This window comes from Mus caroli, chromosome 15, assembly GCF_900094665.2.
Source record: "Mus caroli chromosome 15, CAROLI_EIJ_v1.1, whole genome shotgun sequence".
Classification (NCBI taxonomy): Eukaryota; Metazoa; Chordata; class Mammalia; order Rodentia; family Muridae; genus Mus; species Mus caroli.
Window position 1 is genome coordinate 29,781,501 of NC_034584.1, and position 18,368 is coordinate 29,799,868.

At 45.6% G+C, this 18,368-nt stretch overlaps 1 protein-coding gene across 2 annotated transcripts; it reads left to right on the forward strand.

Annotated features, from left to right (window-relative positions):
• The first annotated feature begins 1,364 nt into the window (after positions 1-1,364).
• Kcns2 (potassium voltage-gated channel modifier subfamily S member 2) lies at positions 1,365-7,433 on the forward strand. Of its 2 annotated transcripts, none has more exons than XM_021184005.2 (2): positions 1,365-1,857; positions 2,455-7,433. In XM_021184005.2, the coding sequence occupies exon 2, from the start codon at positions 2,498-2,500 to the stop codon at positions 3,929-3,931; it is 1,434 nt and encodes a 477-aa protein (XP_021039664.1). In that variant the 5' UTR covers positions 1,365-1,857; positions 2,455-2,497; the 3' UTR covers positions 3,932-7,433. The 2 variants fall into 2 exon arrangements, with proteins under 2 accessions (XP_021039664.1, XP_021039665.1); XM_021184006.2 differs by lacking the exon at positions 1,365-1,857 and adding an exon at positions 2,035-2,184.
• Positions 7,434-18,368: the final 10,935 nt, after the last annotated feature.

The window sequence follows — 18,368 nt, forward strand, 5'->3', positions numbered from 1 at the left end:
ACACACACACACACACACACACACACACACACACACACACACACACACCAGCACCACCGCCATCACCACTGGTGCCACTACTAGCATCAAACATCAAAGAAAGGAAGCTCACATGAACCACACCACATTATTCTTCTTCCCACATGGAATTGCTTTTTTCAGGAAACCCCACACTCACAGAAGCTTCAGAGACAGGGGTGTAGCGCCCTTTTAGTGAGTACACATGTCTCTGTGCTCAAAGGTGAGTGGCTGACACAAAGAGTCATACTTGGATCCACTGATCCAACACAAAACTAGATCAAGGATTCTTTTCAGACCCTCTGAGGAAGCTTAAAGCAGGCTAGTCTTTTGCACTGTTTGCATAGTTCTGGGGATCTATACCTAGGGCCTTGTACATACCAGACAAATGCTCTGACCAGACCCATCAAACAATCTAGAGCCAGAACACCTCTCAATTCAGGTGCCACCCTTAGAGCCACATATGAAGAATGTGTTTCTCATGGTTGCGCTGTTTTTCCTATGAGTCTGGAGCCGCCTTATAAGAACTGTTCTATTACTTCTGACCAAGACATGAGGACAACAGCTCTCTGCTAACAATGCATGCCACAGTCTGAAAATGAGGACCATGTATTTGCTCAGAGACCAGGGGGATACCAAGGAATAAGAGTCCATTTCTTGGCTGGGTCAATATGAGGACCCTATGTCTTATGATTGGGAATTCTGTGCTGAAGTCATTGTTTATACAGCACACAGTTTCTCACACTGTATGCACATACCACACTAATGCATGTCCAGATCCTCATACATGGCACACTGTATGCATCTTCCCATCCATCAGAAGACATATTTGTCAATACTTTACACAGATAGTGGGTAGTCCTACTCTTCTCAGACTACACACATGCACAGAACTCCAAGTACTCCTCTAAAGCTCACACACTACACTGGCTTGTACATACACGGTATCATGCAGAGTTCTCAAACAGAACTCCATTACTCCTCCCCATGCCAACAGGACCTGTGCACACACCCAAGCTCCTGCCCCACCCATATTCCTGCCACAGCTCAACCTCAGTCTTCTCTGACAGCTCCCATTTTCCGATAACCCCATTTCCAGGTGTAGGAAACTTTTCTTCAGGTTTCTAAAAGAGGAAGCCGAAGCCGGTAGATCATTCCATTGCTGCCCTATCCGCCCTATACATAAAAGCCAGCCTTCAATTCTCCAGTCTGTTTCCTACAGACCCGGCGAGGGAGGAAAGTCACTGTAGGCAACCCTCTGTCTGAGCCCTGGGGGTGCTGACAATAACAGCTGTCCCTGGAGGATGCCGAGGGAGGGGGAAAAGGTGTCAGCTCCGTGCAAAGCTGGGGGGCGCCCGAAGAACAGAATGATGCTCCGGAACGTCTCAAGAGTCTGGGCGGCGACTGTGCCCCGGGCTGGAGCGCTCGGAGCTGTCCGTTCAGCACCACCGCGCAGCTCCGGGCTCAAGGCCCTCTGCAAGGCGCACCGGCTCGGTTCCCGCCCCCGCTTCACGGGCGCCTGCGGCGTGGGCTCCTGCCTCTCGTGGTGGGTGAGGGGCGCGCAGATCGGAAGAGGGGGGCTCCACGAGCGTCGGGGCCACGCAGCCACCTGTGAGCCTCTCGCGGATGTGGGCGGTGGTGTGTGGGGCCGGAGACTGAAGGAGGCGCACGGTGGACCCCGCCTGCCCGGTGGCGGGGCACACACACAGGCGCACACATCTACATCCTCGCACCCGCGCGCACTCGCGCAGCCAGCCAACGGCGTCCACCGCGGTGATGCTTGCCAGCAGGTCGGGGAAGTTTCCCGCCGGCCTCTGCCGCGGGCTCCGGTGCACCCAGGTAAGCGCTTTTTAGAACGCGCAAGGAGAGCTCCGGGAAGGCGCAGCGCACGCGGCCGGGGAGCACGGCGCCAGAAGGGCGCGGGGGTGGTGGTAGGAAGGGGGCTGGGAATGGAATCGGTCCTTGAAGGCTGGAGATCTGGGACGCTGAGTTGACCCTCTTAGCCCTCGGCCCAGATTTACAGATTAGAGCGGTGAATTTCCTTGCCTCCTCCCAAATCTCCGCGCCCCCTTCTTGGCCCAGCCCTGCCAGTGCGCATCTCAGCTTGGGTCCCGCCTGTCTGCGGCGAGAGGGCGGGGGCGTCTCCTTGGTCTGCTCACAGGCAAGGTCAGCACACAGCCCCCTTGGGCTTTCAGAGCCGACAGGCGCCACTCCCTGGAGGAAGTGGAGGCCCCGGTGTACTCGTGGAAACATACACCCTTGTCTTGCCTTGGGAAGGGAGTCAACTCCCATAAACCCATTCCTGCACCCCAGTGCTGGACCTCACCTAGAGACCCTGCTGGAGAGGCCAGTCAGATGAGGGTGAAGAGAAAACAAGAGAAAGACTGGGGTGGGGAGTGCCGGCGCTCACATAGATGCTGTTCCCTCTGCTTTCAGGTGTAGCGCCCCCCCGCGGCGCGGGCGCCTGGGCATCTCCAGCATGACCCGCCAGAGCCTGTGGGATGTGTCCGATACCGACGTCGAGGATGGAGAGATCCGCATCAATGTGGGTGGCTTCAAGAGACGGCTGCGTTCCCATACGCTGCTGCGCTTCCCTGAGACACGCCTGGGCCGTCTGCTCCTCTGCCACTCGCGAGAAGCCATTCTGGAACTCTGCGATGACTACGATGATGTTCAGCGTGAGTTCTACTTCGACCGTAACCCCGAGCTCTTCCCCTATGTGTTGCATTTCTACCACACCGGCAAGCTTCACGTCATGGCTGAGCTGTGCGTCTTCTCCTTCAGCCAGGAGATCGAGTACTGGGGTATCAATGAGTTCTTCATCGACTCTTGCTGCAGCTATAGCTATCACGGCCGCAAAGTGGAACCTGAGCAGGAGAAATGGGACGAGCAGAGTGACCAGGAAAGCACCACTTCGTCCTTCGATGAGATCTTGGCCTTCTATAATGATGCTTCCAAGTTCGATGGGCAACCCCTGGGCAACTTCCGCAGGCAGCTGTGGCTGGCGTTGGACAACCCAGGCTACTCAGTCCTAAGCAGGGTCTTCAGTGTCCTTTCCATCTTGGTGGTGTTGGGCTCCATCATCACCATGTGCCTCAATAGCCTGCCAGACTTCCAAATCCCTGATAGCCAGGGTAACCCTGGTGAAGACCCCAGGTTCGAAATCGTGGAGCACTTTGGCATTGCTTGGTTCACGTTTGAGTTGGTGGCCAGGTTTGCTGTGGCCCCTGACTTTCTTAAGTTCTTCAAGAATGCTCTAAACCTTATTGATCTCATGTCCATTGTCCCATTTTACATAACTCTAGTGGTGAACCTGGTGGTGGAGAGTTCTCCTACCTTGGCTAACTTGGGCAGGGTGGCTCAAGTCCTGAGGCTAATGAGGATCTTCCGAATTCTCAAGCTGGCCAGACACTCCACTGGCCTCCGCTCCTTGGGAGCCACCCTGAAGTACAGCTACAAGGAAGTGGGGTTGCTCCTGCTCTACCTCTCAGTGGGGATTTCCATCTTCTCTGTGGTGGCCTACACCATTGAAAAGGAGGAGAATGAAGGCCTGGCCACCATCCCTGCCTGCTGGTGGTGGGCCACTGTCAGTATGACCACAGTTGGGTACGGAGATGTGGTCCCAGGGACAACAGCTGGGAAGTTGACTGCCTCTGCCTGCATCTTGGCAGGCATCCTGGTGGTGGTCTTGCCCATCACTTTGATCTTCAATAAGTTCTCCCACTTTTATCGGCGCCAAAAGCAACTTGAGAGTGCTATGCGCAGCTGTGACTTTGGAGATGGAATGAAAGAGGTCCCTTCGGTCAATTTAAGGGACTACTATGCTCATAAAGTCAAGTCCCTCATGGCAAGTCTGACAAACATGAGTAGGAGTTCACCTAGTGAACTGAGTTTAGATGATTCTCTACATTAGCTGGGACCCAGACTTACATTGCTGATCTGCTGCTTGTGGTTCTAGCACAGTCAGGGCAATTTTAGGGCTATGGCATAAGAAATCATCCCTGCCCTAGAGGGAGAGCTGCATGGGACATAAGCCCTAGATTGCTTTTGCAATGTTTAGAGAGGTTTCTTTTTTCTTTTTTTTTTCTTTTGAGGATGGTGTGTCTAATAACATGCCTTTGCACCTCTCAATGAAGTGACACTCACTGGTGTTTGCATCATGGCAAAAAAAATGTTCATCTTTCTGCCAGATGAGTATCTAGAATGCCAATTTCTCTGTCCACTGTGTACAGTATTCTAATGCTCATATCCCAGTATTACCTGTGAGTGGAATTGTCTGTGCTCCTATTTCTGAGGCTGCTGTATGGGTTCCAGTGAGAACATATCTGTCTATGAGGTCAGCCAGGATATCATGAGATTTGGATCACAACCATGTGAAAATAATCTCAATTATGTATCCCTTGCTTTCATTTACCTTTAATACCAAAACAGAGAGATCGCAAAGCTAAGCACACTTGACCAATGCAAATCTTCAAGTTGTCTTTCTACTTGGTCCTGTCCTTGTGATGTGCATGAATGCACCAGTCATTTTAGAGAAAGATATGTATTGATGTGTATCTCCTAAGTGTCAGTGTAAAGAGAATGTTACTTAGTCGATATGTAGTAAAGACTGAATGTTTCCCCCCAAACAGTTAAATTTAGGGACAGCGACTTTAGCTAAACATGGACCAAACCCCAGGATGCTGTAAGCAGAGTTCATGTAGGCTAAGCCCTTTTATTGATGGTCAGGCCTCTTTTCATTTATTTCTGGCTGAGATGCTCAATCCAGGCCATTTTGACCAAAGTTTGCTGTGTCTTGGTATTAGCATGTTTTTCAAGCATCTCTTTTTTAAGATGTTTAGGAATAAGGCCGTGCTGTCTTTCTCCTCCACGGGAAGAAGTTTGTGTTTTGTTGTCTTTGTGAGGTAAGCGCTGTCAGGTTGCTGGCAAGGGCAATAGCTTAAATATTTTCTTGCCTGCTCTAAAAGCCCATAAAATGAATGTTCTTTTGTTTCTGAGCAGAGTTTCCTTTAGGTAGTTTTGCTTCTAGGACACAGGATAGTGTATGTACAGTGTTTGATTGCCTTGAGTTCCTGCCTTGGCATGGAAACCTGGTAGTGCAGAGTATATTCAAGATGCAGACATGCATGAAGGCAGGTGGCTTACCCAGCTTGGAAACACTGTAGCTTTTATTTCCATTGCAATTGCAGTGGGGTTTGAGGACAGGGGTAGAAGTCAAAAGAAAAGAGTTATAAAGCCAAAAACTACTTTATAAGATATAAATAACTGTGAGCTACTTTAAAAGCTTAAAACTAGTAAAATAAAAAACAAAACAACAAACAACCCTTTCAACCATTAAGCTGTGCTGAAGGGTTACCTCTATTTCCTTTTCCAACACACTGTTCAGTTAGCACAAAACATTATGAAGGGGAACCCGGGCCCCCTTTAAGAAAATTCTTTCCCACCATCGTCTAAGTAATCTGATGGTTTTCCAGTGGCTTTCATTATTGTTGAGTCTTTGGCAAGGCTATAGAATCCAGGGATCCAAATATGGAGATAAACAGGCTTTTAATCCAAAGTTTGGGCCTACTCTTAATTGGTCCATTTTGTGTTTTAGTCAGTTAAGGACAATCCACACTTCACAGGGGTGTGGAATGGATCTTCTCAGAGGGCTCTGTGTACTAGTGGTTGCCATGGTGACTACAGTGTGGGCGATTTGTTGGATGAATGCACTGACCATTTAATGCCCTTGAGCCTCCAGTTCAGATCTTTCATCAGACTGGAGATTCATGAGGGGCAGAAGGTGGCAACCTCCTAGTGCCTACGTGCAGACACATCTATGTCTATTATTCCAAAGCAGCAGGAATGTGAAGTGACTTCAAGGAACCCCGCCTGTGAACCAGAAGAAGGGAGTTGGCTTTGGGAGTTTGCATACGGAACTCTTGTTGTTGGCTAGTATCTTCAGCACTGGAAGACCAAGGATGTATAAAACTGTTCCCAGTTGCACTGAAGGCAGGGGACAGCCTAACCTGTGAGGACTGTTTGGTTTGCTGAGGCTGATGGTATACCATAACTGGGCATGGATTGCACGGTCACTGACCATGAAGCGGATGGAAAGAAGAAAAGAGGAGATGCAGGGTAACTTAGCCACTCTCCTAAGGATTTCTCTAAATGAACATGTTTAACACCAAAAAAGGAGATACCTGCAAGGATATGAAAGCTGGAAAACTTGACTTTTCTTTTTTGGTGATGACTTGTTTTATCTGGTGCCTTTCATTGGGGGAATCCCAAAGTGCTTTAGAGACTGTCTTTTTAACATTTCTTGTAGATATATGTATAATTGTAAAAGAACATTCCTTTGCCCACCAAGACTTTTAGTTGCTTCTGAACATGAAAAGGTCCCAGGAGCATTAAGTTCCCCCAAGCAGTAGTTTCAGAGACCTTGGAGGGAGGGCCACCCAGATGGCTGGGCTCTGCAGTGATCTCCATAGACCATAAAGAATGGTGTAAAGACCTTGGGAATCTTTCCCTTATCACTGAACTACACGGAGGTATAAAGTTCAAAAGTCCTTGCTCAGACACAAAGCCTCTGACTAGTCAAGTCAGATAATGTCTCCCATGGTAGTTTCTCCTCCAGGGGAGGGCAGATTCATTTTCTGCCTTGTTCTTGGGAGTAAAGGCTACAAAGATGAAGTGGGCCCATAGACAATCAAGGTAGCCTGTACAATCCTTTCTTGGGGAACACAGTAGATGCAGGCTCATTCAGACCCAACTGGTAGCTAAAGAGCAACTCCACTCTTGGCATTTGACCTGTTCAGTATTACTGGGTCAAATACATGGGCCAAGCTTTGTCATAGCATGCGGGATGGGCATTTGGAAGTGACAAAGTGTTCATGGCACAGATACATTAGTCTGGGGCTGTGTTTCCCATCCAAGTTCTGCATTTCCCAGGTTGGCTGCTGAGGAGGGGCGTGTAGAATGCTGAGCCTATGCCTAGCTCATCAGGTAGTAATTGATGTTTAATATTTGGGTTTGTTATTGCTACTTACTGTAGCACTCAAAGCACTGAGGGACCTGTTAATTCCTGCTTTGTTTCGATGGAAATGATTTGTTCTGCACTTTGGGATATCGGCGGTAGAGACCACAGGCAGTGTGGTCTCTCCTTGAAAGCTTAACTGGTATTTCTTGTATGTTTTAACAGCATGACTTGTTCCAGGGTTGTAATTTTAAACATCGAGAATACTGTATTTGCGATGTCAGTTTTAACACTCATTAACACACTACTGTGCCAGCGTCCTGGCGGCTCCTGCGCCATTACATCGTTGCTGTGTTTGAGTTTCTTGTGCCTCGACTCCAGAATGAGGCACATGACTGACATACTCAGGATGCCAGCCTTGCAAATATGCAGATTAAACAGAAGATAATTATTTCACTTCCTTAAGGTCCCTCAATTACACATGGAGTGGCAGAGACAAGGACATTGGGAAGCAAGGGATTGGACTGCCCAAGATAGGCTGAACTGGTGTTTTGCTTTGTTTTGTTTTGGTTTGTTTGTTTTTGTTTTTTGGGATTTTTTTGTTTTGATTTGTTTTTTGGTTGTTTATGGTGTGTGTGTGTGTGTGTGTGTGTGTGTGTGCATATTCACACATGTGTAGAGGTTAGGGTTAATGTTGGATATTTTCCTCAACTACTCCCTTATATATTCAGGAGTGATCTCTCATTTGAACCCAGGCCCCAGCGGTCTTGCTAGTCTAGCTTGCCGCTTGCTTTGGGAATCATTGCTTCTGCCTCCATGGGCTGGGATTATAGGTAGAAACTCATCCTGCCTCCCATCCTGGGTTTGGGGATCTAAATGATGGTCTTCTCAGCCCCAAGGATGAGCAGTGAGTGAGAAGGGGAATTTCCTTCTTAGTGGGCAGCTGAGGAAGGAGCCTCTGCTGAGATCTGGAGCTACTGGCTTACAGAAGGGATGGTTACATTGTCTTGGGACCCCAGGGGACTGGAGGTTCCTATAGGATTTTCTTGCTGCTCAGTGTCCTACATTGAGCCTCCATAGCCTGCTCTGACAACCCTGCCCTGTCCCATAGGGTCAATTCTTTTGCAACTCAAGTGGTTAGTGATAGCAGAGCGAGTATGGCGTGGCATGTCCAGGCTGGTTGGCTATGAACATTGTTAGAGGATTCCTGAACTTGGCTCCTTGCTCTCCCTTGCTCTTTCACTGCTGCAGAGTGAGGAATTGGATAGAATAATTCATAAAGCCCTGCCCACTTGTTTACCTTGGTATGAAAGCAGAATTTCTGTGTGCCTCTCCATGTCCTCATCATAGCACGAGAGCTCCCCCAGTCCCTGATTGATTTTAAGGAAGGTAGAAGGACTGTTTACATACAAGGTCAGACAGGGTCCTGGAGAAAGGCTTGGGCCTACTGTCTGCTTCAAGTGCCTTGAGTTTTTAGATAAGCAGCCATTGTTTCTCACACTTACTTATATGTAATCCAAATTTCTGCGGTCAAAAATTATTAGTCAGAGAGGGGAAAAATCATATGCATTCCATTTGTTTCCCCCATCTTTGTTTGTTCACTTGTGAAGCCAGGCAGGTCCTTGTTCCCCGAGGTTCCTCGGAGGCTTTCCAATGTACTACGCATGCTCCTTGCCTCACAGGCTTTGCTTAACTGAGGAACTGGCTAGCTGCTGGTGTCACTGAGAGAACATGACACCATGGACTAGGAATCCTCAGACTGAGAAGGAGGAGCTGTGCTGGCAGAGCACCTGTGGGCACAGAGAGGAGGTGTGAGTGGGCAGAGGGTTGGCTGGAAAGAAGTGTAAACTGGAACTACAGCCATGTGTGTATAGAAGGCACACAGACATAGAACAAATGGCTGTGACCCCTGCCAATAACCAACATCCAAGAAGCAGCAGAGGAGCTCTCCCCAGGCCCAGGGATCTCAGCTCGCCCATTATTTACATCTCTCTCCTGTCTTCTGAGAAGTTGGAGACCAGCAGCCTCCAAGGGTTTTCCTGTTCTCGTTTCCCATTTCCTCATTCTGTCTTCGTGGTTCACTGCTCATCTTGCCTTTCATGGGAGAAATGCCCTTTCCTGACACCTGACCCAGGAAGCCTCTCCTTGGTTCTCAAGCCCCTCCCAAATTATTTGACCCCACAGAAAAAGTCTTTCTACTTCCCTTGTCCAACTCTTGGATGTTACATGCTGTTGGCTGGGGAGGTTCTCAGTCTCCCCTTCATCTTCCTTCAGAGTCAGAGCCCTTCAGCTGAAGCTAAGATGCATGGCTCCCAGATCTCTCAGATCTCTAGCCTGACTGGGCCTCAAGCCGAGGCCCCAGGCCGCATTCAGAAGTCATCATGCCTAATATGGATTTACTACGTATCCTCACACTTCCTTCCTTCAGTCTTCCTTCCTTCTGTTCGTGGAGCTGTAGTGCTTCTGGTCCAAAGAGGGGGCTATCAGTCATTTAGGACTCTTCCTCACTTATTTATCTACTCAATCACCGAAAGAACCATATTTAATTCAGGGGCAGCAAACAGAAAGGGCATCATTCCTAGTATATAAGTGGTATAAACTTCAGAGCCGCTTCACATCATAATCATCCGGGGAGTTTTTAACAAAATAGACCTCTGCAACACTTCCATCCACAAAATCAACTCTTGAGATAGGGCCAGGTATTTGCAGATAAAACTGTGCACATGCATGTGTGCGTGCGCATGTATGATGTAGGGAGGCAAATCCAGGATCTTGCACATTCTAGGCAAGTAGCCCATTGCTGAGCCCTCACAGGCCGTTCAGGTTCAGGCTACCTCACACTGCTTGTGGAGAGGCACTGACTAGGGATGCCCTTTCCTGTCCATGCACTTTCTTGCTGCTATACTCCATGTGCATTGGGTTTCACTAACGTTTGCTTCCCAGCACTGTCAAACATCCATCCATCTATCACAGCTGTTTTAAAGGCAGTCACACCCCACTTCCGACCTCACCAATTCTTGTTTTGATAATTATCAGTAACCGCCTAAGCAAGGCTCACAAACTGACCTTGTCTTTCCTACAAATTCTCTCCAAGGTTTGTCTTTGCTCTTCCAATATCTTAGTATCTGAGATCCACTAAGGACTTCCCTGGTCTCTGTTGGAGCCATGCTAAATCTAATTACATATATGAAGAGTCACAACTCAGGAGGGAGAAAACGTGCATGGGCTCTTTAAGATCGAAGAGGATAAAAAAAGGTCCCTTAAGAAAAAAGTTGCCTTTCAGTGCGGCAGTGAGGACAGGCAATAGGGCCCGGAGAGACTTGTAGCAAGGGACACATAAAAGGCTATGTGAGCTGCGTGTTGGAAGGGCAGGATGATCAACCCAGTTCCAAGACCCAAAATAATGGTTCTCCAAAGAGCTGTGGGGGTACCTAGCTGTGCCTGGCATCCAGACAGCCTGTGGGGGGATGTAACAAGAACAGATTTGGGTTCTTGGACAGGTGTGGGGTTTTTGGATATTGTTGTTTTGTTTTGTTGGTTTTCTTTTTCTTTTTCTTTCTTTTTTTTGTACTCTGAACTCTTTTCAGCGCCCACATCTCCAGACATTTAAAGAATTCTGAGCTATTTTCAGACCTACTATGAAAAGAACCAAGGTGTCAGCAGTGAGACACCAGGCTAACTGTTTCTCAAGAGGAGTGTTGCTACGACTCACTTCTTGATCTGTCAGCCTTCTACCGACTTTTCTGGCAAGCTTTCAGTCTTCCAGGGCTGGCTCTATTGGGAGCAGCTGAATGCAGCCTGCTGTGCAGACTCGGTTCTGAGGAAGGCCACCCTCCTTTGGTTGTATGCTGGTTTCTTTTTGTGGAAAGTGTGGGAGGAGAGGAGGGAAACCACAATGCACAGAACCCAGGGTGTCCCTGGGCTTTCCCACTGGCTGCTGGAGAGAAGCCAGACAGCTTGCTTTATGCTTTCCCTGGATTCCATATTTGAAAACTGCTTTTGGAAAGAGGAATGGGTGGGAGCTCAGAGAGCCCCAGCAGTAAACTGATTGCTTAGTAGCTCCCCTATTTTGAAAGAGCTGGTATGATGATGATGATGATGAGTGTGTGTGTGTGTGTGTGTGTGTGTGTGTGTGTGTGTGTGTGTGTGTGTGTTCTCTCCTGATAGAACAGAACTTTGATATTGAAGTCGACCTCAGATTTACTGGCTTCTGTTTTTACCCGAAGTCCTTGCCTTGAAAGGAATTATGCAAGTGCGTGTCAAAGCTTTGGAGTACATAAAAGCTAGAGTGGAGGGGAATCATTTGTTTTGATATTCCAGGGAAAGGTTGCTGGCTGGAGACCACAATGTACAGATATCACCAATTTGGTGAAGCTAGAGTGTTTCCCTCACACCCAATGCCAGGAGAAGCTCCCAAGGCAGATGCACAACATGCAGATTTACCTAAGTGCTGGAGCTGTAACCCTTTCCTGGCTTCCAAGAACGGACTTGCCACTAGACTCCAGAGCATCAGGGAATCCAAACCCTTTGTGAAAGAAGGCAGAGAACATAGCATTTCACAGCCAGGCTTTCTCTGCACTGCTCCTAGTGGAAACTCCCTCCCCTGTGCCCGTCACCCCTGCCTGGTCCTAGGTCACAGCATCTCATCCTTTTCCCTCATGGCTATTTTCACATCGCTTGATTGGGTGATGCTTGTCACCTCCATTGGTCAGGAAAGTCTTTGAGGGTAAATGTATTCATCTCTAGTGTCCAATGCAGACTATGACAACAATTAACTGCTGAAGGGCGATAAGTAACCAAGAACCCCTCACAGCCCTGCTGTTGGCATCAACCCCCTATTTCTGAGGAGTCAGTTTGCCAGACGCAAGGACTGGAGCTTCCGTCTCATGAGCCAGCTTCACTGCACTGACATCTTTACAAGCCCTCCCAAGTCACAGACCTGCTATGTGCTTACAGGCAAGTCACCAAGAATGAGGTTGTAAGGGAAGATTCCTGCCACAGCACACTCTGAGAGAGAATTTGGAGAATTTGGAGGATGCTCTCATCCAGAACTGACTGACAAACAAACCAGCATGCAGGTGAATAACAAAGCCTTAACTCCTGGGGCCAGGTTGAGCACCCTGCTGTCAGGCTAGCCATAGAGACCGTCTTAACATCAATATTTAGTTTCTTGCTCTTCCACTGGCAGAAACCCAGTGCACAAACCTCCCTTCCACATAGTGGTTGCTGCCTAGAGTCCAGTAGAAGCTGAACGGACAGTGTTGTGGGAAGAACGATTCGGCATGCTCAGTCCTCAGCCACATTTTGACTGTGAGGTGCTGGCACCAGGTGGGGGCGGGGGAGAAGAGGTGACACCCATTGGGGACTTACAGTGGAAACACCAGAGGGAAGAAGAGCATCTGACTGTATTGCTGTGGGCAGAGCCAGGGCCAGCTGTCGCCAGCTTCAAACCTGTTCCACTAGGCCAGGCTAGACCTTGGCCAAGAAGGCTAAGGAGAGTAGATAGGAGGTTGCTCAGAGGCATTGCCAAGTGAAAGCTGGGGAAGTAGTGAGAGCCCTGTCAGTGAGCACCCTGCCTCAGCCAGAAGCTGCCAGCCTGGACATAGGCATGGGGGCATGTGTTCAGTTCTAGCTCAGAGGCTGGCATATTAATGTCGATTCTCTCAACTTTAGTCTTGATTTTCCCTATTTGCTTTCTATCTTTGGTTCCCCTGTTCTTCTTTCTATCTTTGTCTCTTTTTGTGTGTCTATGTGTGTGCCATGTGTACATATTTGTGTGGGGGCATATACACACATGGAGGCCAGATGTTGGTATCAGTTGGCTTTCCTACTTGTGTTTGGAGACTCTGGTCTCTCACTGATTGGGGTAGGCTGGCTGACCAGTGAACTTCAGTGATCAACCTCTCTCTCCAACCTAGTGCAGGGATTGCAGATGTACAGCTCCTCGCCTAGCCTCTTTCCAATAGTAATCTTCTCAGCTCAAGTGTAAGGACTCTGAGAATGGCCACAGTCAGCATTCACCACACACAACTCCAAAGGTTTTACCCATGCTCTTCCCTTTAAGTTTCTCAGTGACCCGACGAGGTAGGTTCTGTTGTTTCTCTTGGTTGATGAGAAACACAAAAGCAGAGAGATTCATTAACCAGCCCAATGCAATAAATCATGCCTTTGTTATAGAGGCATAGAGCTGGTGCTTGGCTAGACATTGGCTCCCAATGTCCTTTATTTTATTTTATTTTTATTAATTAATGATTTTATTTATTTACATCCCCAATGCTGCCCTTCTTCCTGGTCTCCCCTCAAAGAGTTCTTCCCCCATCTCCTCTCTCCTTCATTTCTGAGAGGGTGCTCTCTCCCCCCCGCGGAATACCGTGGGGCATCAAGTCTGTACAAGATTAGACACATCTTCTCCCACTGAGACCAGACAAGGCAGCCCTCTGCTACATATGTGCCAGAGGCCTCAGGCCAGCCCATGTGTGCTCTTTGATTGGTGGCTCAGTCTCTGGGAACTCCTTAGGATCTGGGTTAGTTGACACTGTTAGTCTTCTTGTGGCGTTGCCATCCCCTTCAGTTCCTTCAATCCTTCCACTAACTTTTCCATAGGGGTCCTTGACCTCTGTTCAGTGCTTGGTTATGGGTGTCTGTATATGTCTCAGTCAGATGCTTGGTAGAGCCTCTAAGAAGATAGCTGTGCTAGCCTCCTGTCTGCAAGCCCAACATAGCATCTGTAATAGTGTCATGGATTGGTGCCCATCCAGGGATTGATCTAAAATTGGGTTAGCCATTCCTCCAGTCTCTGCTCCATTTTTGTCCCTGCATTTCTTTTATACAGGACTAATTTTGGGTCAAAAGTTTTGTAGGTGAGTTAGCATATGAATTCCTACCCTGGGGGTCCTGTCTGGCTACTGGAGGTTGTCTCTTCAGGTTCCATATCCTGACTGTTGAACATTTGACTAAGGTCAAGTCTTGAGAGCCTTCCACATCACAGGTCTTTGGGACCTTCTAGAGATTCCCCTCAACCTCCAGCCCCAGAAGCTGCATATTTCCATTCATTCTCCAGGCCCTCTGAGCCTCTCTCCTGTCTCTCCCCATACATAATACTGCCCCACTATTTCCCTCCTCCTCCCCTCACCCACCCAGGTTTCTCTCTCCCTCTGCCTCCTATGACTATTTTGTTCCCTCTTCTAATCATGATTCAAGCATCTTCACTTGGGCCTTCCTACTAGTTTAACTTCTTTGGGTCTGTGGGGTATATCACAGGTATGATGTACTTTTGGGAGTACCTACCATACCTGTCCTTTTGGGTCTAGGGTACCTCACTCAGGATGATATATTTTCTAGATACATCCATTTGTCTGCAAAATTCATGATGTCCTTGTTTTTAATAGCTGAATATCATTCCGTTGTGTAAATGAACCACATTTTCTGTATCCATTCTTCAAATGATGGACATCTGGTTGCTTCCAGTTTCTAGCTATTATGTATAAGGATGCTATGAACATAGTGAAGTATGTGTCCTTGTGGTATGGTGAGGTATCTTTTGGGTACATGCCTTAGAGTGGTATAGCTGGGTCTTTGGGTAGAAGTACTTGAAATTTTTTGAGAAAGTGCCAGATTGAGTTCCAGAGTGGTTTTACAAGTTTACAACCCTACCAGCAATGGAGTGTTCCCCTTTCTCCACTTGAGTGTTTCCCCTTTCTCACTTCTTGAGTTTTTGGTCTTAGCCATTCTGATTGATGTAAGGTAGAATCTCAGGGTCATTTTGATTTGCATTTCTCTGATGAATAAGGATGTTGAACATTTCTTTAAGTGCTTTTTAGATATTTGAGATTCCTCTGTTGAGAATTCTCTGTTTAGCTCTGTACTCCATTTTTTGATTGGGCTATTTTTTTTTTTTTTTTTGGAGTCTAACTTCTTGAATTTTTTAAAATGTATTTTGGATACTAGTCAGATGTAAGGTGAGTGAAGATCTTTTCCCAATCTGCAGGCTGCCATTTTGTCCTACTGATAGTGTCCTATACGTTATAGAAGTTTTTCAGTTTCATGAGGTCCCATTTACCAATTGTTGATCTTAGAACCTGAGCCATTGATGTTCTGTTCAGGAATTTTTCTTCCGTGTTCAAGGTTATTTCCCACTTTCTCTTCTATTAGATTCATTGTATCTGGTTTTATGTTGAGGTCAAGATTTTTGATCCACTTAGACTTGAGTTTTATGAGGGTGATAAATATGAATCAATTTCATTCTTCTACTTGTAGACCTTCATTTATACCAGCACCAATTGATGAAGATATTTTCTTTTTATCCATTATATGGTTTTGGCTCCCTTTTCAAAACTCAAGTGTCCGTAGGTGTGTAGGTTTATTTCTGGGTCTTCAAGTCTATTCCATTGATCAACCTGTTTGTTTCTGTAACAATACCATGTGGTTTTTTTTATCACTATTGCTGTGTAGTACATCTTGAGGTCAGGGATGGTGATTCCTCCAGAAGTTCTTTTACTGTTCAGGATTGTTTTGGCTGTCCTGGAAGTTTTGTTTTTCCACATGAAGTTGAGAATTGCTCTTCCAAGGTCTGTAAAGAATTAGGTTGGAAACTTGATGGGAATTGTATTGAACCTGTAGATTGCTTTTGTTAAGACGGCCATTTCACTATGCTAATCCTTCTGATCCATGAGCATGGGAGATCTTTCTGTCTTCTGAGGTCTTCTTTGATTTCTTTCTTTAGGGACTCAAAGTTCTTGACATACAGATGTTTCACTTGCTTAGTTAGAGTTACACTGAGATATTTTATATTATTTTTGGCTATTGTGAAGGGTGTTGGTTCCTTAATTTCTTTCTCATACCATTTACCATTTGTATAAAAGAAGGCTACTGATTTGCTTGAGTTAATTTTATATCCAGCCACTTTGTTGAAGTTGCTTATCAGCTGTAGGAGTTCTCTGGTAGATTTTTGAGGGTCAGTTATGTATAGTATCATATCTTCTGTAAATAGTGATACCTTGACTTCTTCCTTTCCAATTTGTATCCCCTTGATTTTCTTTTGTCATCTCATTGCTCTAGCTAGAACTTCAAGTACTATAACAAATAGATATGGAGAGAGCAGGCAACCTTGTCTTGTCCCTGATTTTAGTAGAATTGTTTTATAGTTCTTTCAATTTAATTTGGCTTACTGTATATTGTTTTAGGTGTCTGCCATTTACTCCTGATCTCTTCAAGACTTTTAGCATTAAGATGGTTGAATTTTGTTGAAAGCTTTTTCAGCATTTATATTGGTGGATTTTTGTATATTGAATGATTCCTGAATCCCTGGGATGAAACTTACATGATCATTGTGAATGATGTTTTTCGTTCTGTTCTTGGATTCAGTTTGTGAGAATTTTACTGAGAATTTCTTTGTCAATGTCCATAAGGGGTATTGGTCTGAAGTTCTCTCTTTGTTGGGTCTTTGTGTGGTATTAGGATAACTGTGGCCTCGTAGAATGAACTAGGTAGTGTTCTTTCTATTTCTATTTTCTAGAATAGTTTGAAGAGTATTGGTATTAGGTCTTCTTTGAAAGTCCAGTAGAATTCTACACTAAAACCATCTGGCCCTGGACTTTTTTGGTTGGGAGGTTTTTAATGACTGCTTCTATTTCCTTAGGGGTTATGGGGTTGTTTAGATAGTTTACCTGATATCGGTTTACCTTTGGTACATGGTATCTGTCTAAAAAATCATCCATTTTGTTTAGATTTTCCAGTTTGTCAAGTATAGACCTTTGAACTAAGACCTGATGATTTTTTTTAATTTCCTCAGTTTCTGTTGTTATGCTCCCCTTTTCATTTCTGATTTTGTTAATTTGGATACTGTGTCTGGGCCTTTTAGTAAGGTTGACTAAAGGTTTGTCTTTCTTGTTGATTTTCTCAGAGAATCAGCTCTTGGTTTTATTGATTCTTTGTACTGTTCTCTTTGTTTCTATTGGTTGATTTCAGCCCCAAGTTTGACCATTTTCTGCTGTCTACTACTCCTCTTAGGTATGTTTGCTTCTTTTTCTTCTAGAGCTTTCAAGTGTGCTGTTACGTTGCTAGTATGAGATCACTCCAATTTCTTTATGAAGGCCCTGCTTTCATTGTGTCCTATATGTTTGGGTATGTTGTGCCTTCATTTTCAATGTCTTCTAGAAAGTCTTTAATTTCTTTATTTCTTCCCTGATCAGTGATCATTAAGTAGAGACTTGTTGAGTTTCCATGTGTATGTGGGCTTTCTGTTGTTTCTGTTGTTGTTGAAGTCCAGCTTTAGTTGTATTAATCTGATAGAATGCAAGGGGTTATTTCAATCTTCATGTATCTGCCTAGGTTTGTTTTATATCCCATTATATGGTCAATTTTGAAGAAAATTTGTTTTAGGGTGAAATGTTCTGAGGATATGTTAGGTCCATTTGATTCATAACTTCTGATGGTTTCATTGTGTCTCTGTTTAGTTTCTGTTTTGAAGACGTGTCCATTGATGAAAGTAGGGTGTTTAAACTTCTCACTATTATTGTGTGGGTTCAATGTGTGTTTTGAACTTTAGTAAAGTTTCTTTTATCAGTGTGGGTGCCCTGGCATTTGGGGCATAGATGTTCAGAATTGAGATGTCATCTTGGTGGATTTTCCTCCCCCATCTCTTTATTAGTTTTAGTTGGATATCTATTTTATTAGATATTAGAATAGCTACTCCAGTTTGTTTCTGGGGACTATTTGCTTGGAAAACCTTTTTCCAGCCCTTTATTATGAGGTAGTTTCTATCTTTGTTGCTGAGGTGTGTTTCTTGTATGCAGCAGAATGGTGGATCCTGTTTATGTAGCCAGTCTTTTATTTAGCCTGTGTTGTTTTTTTTGGTGAACTGAATTCATTAATGTTGAGAGATATTAATAAACAATGGTTCCTGTTATTTTGTTGTTGGAGGTAATACTGTGTGTGCGTGTGCGCGCACGCATGTGATAGATCCTCTTTTTGTTGTGAGATGGTTGCTTTCTTATGTTCTCTTGGATATAGTTACCCTCCTTGTGTTGGAGTTTTCCTTCTAGTATACTCTGTAGGGCTGGATTAGTAGAAAGATATTGCTTAAATTTGGTCTTGTCATGATCTTGTCTTCATTTCTCCATCTATGGTGATTGAGAGTTTTACTGGGTATAGTTGTCTGGGCTTGCACCTTTGGTCTCTTAGGGTCTATAAGACATCTGTCCAGGATTTTCTGGCCTTCAGAGTCTTAGTTGAGAAGTCAGGTGTAATTCTGATAGGGCTGCATTTATATGTTACTTGGCCTTTTCCCCCTTGTAGCTTTTAATATTCTTTCTTTGTTTTTGTAAATTTAATGTTTTGCTTATTATGTGTTGGGAGGATTTTCTTTCCCGGTACAATCTATTTGGTGTTCTGTAGG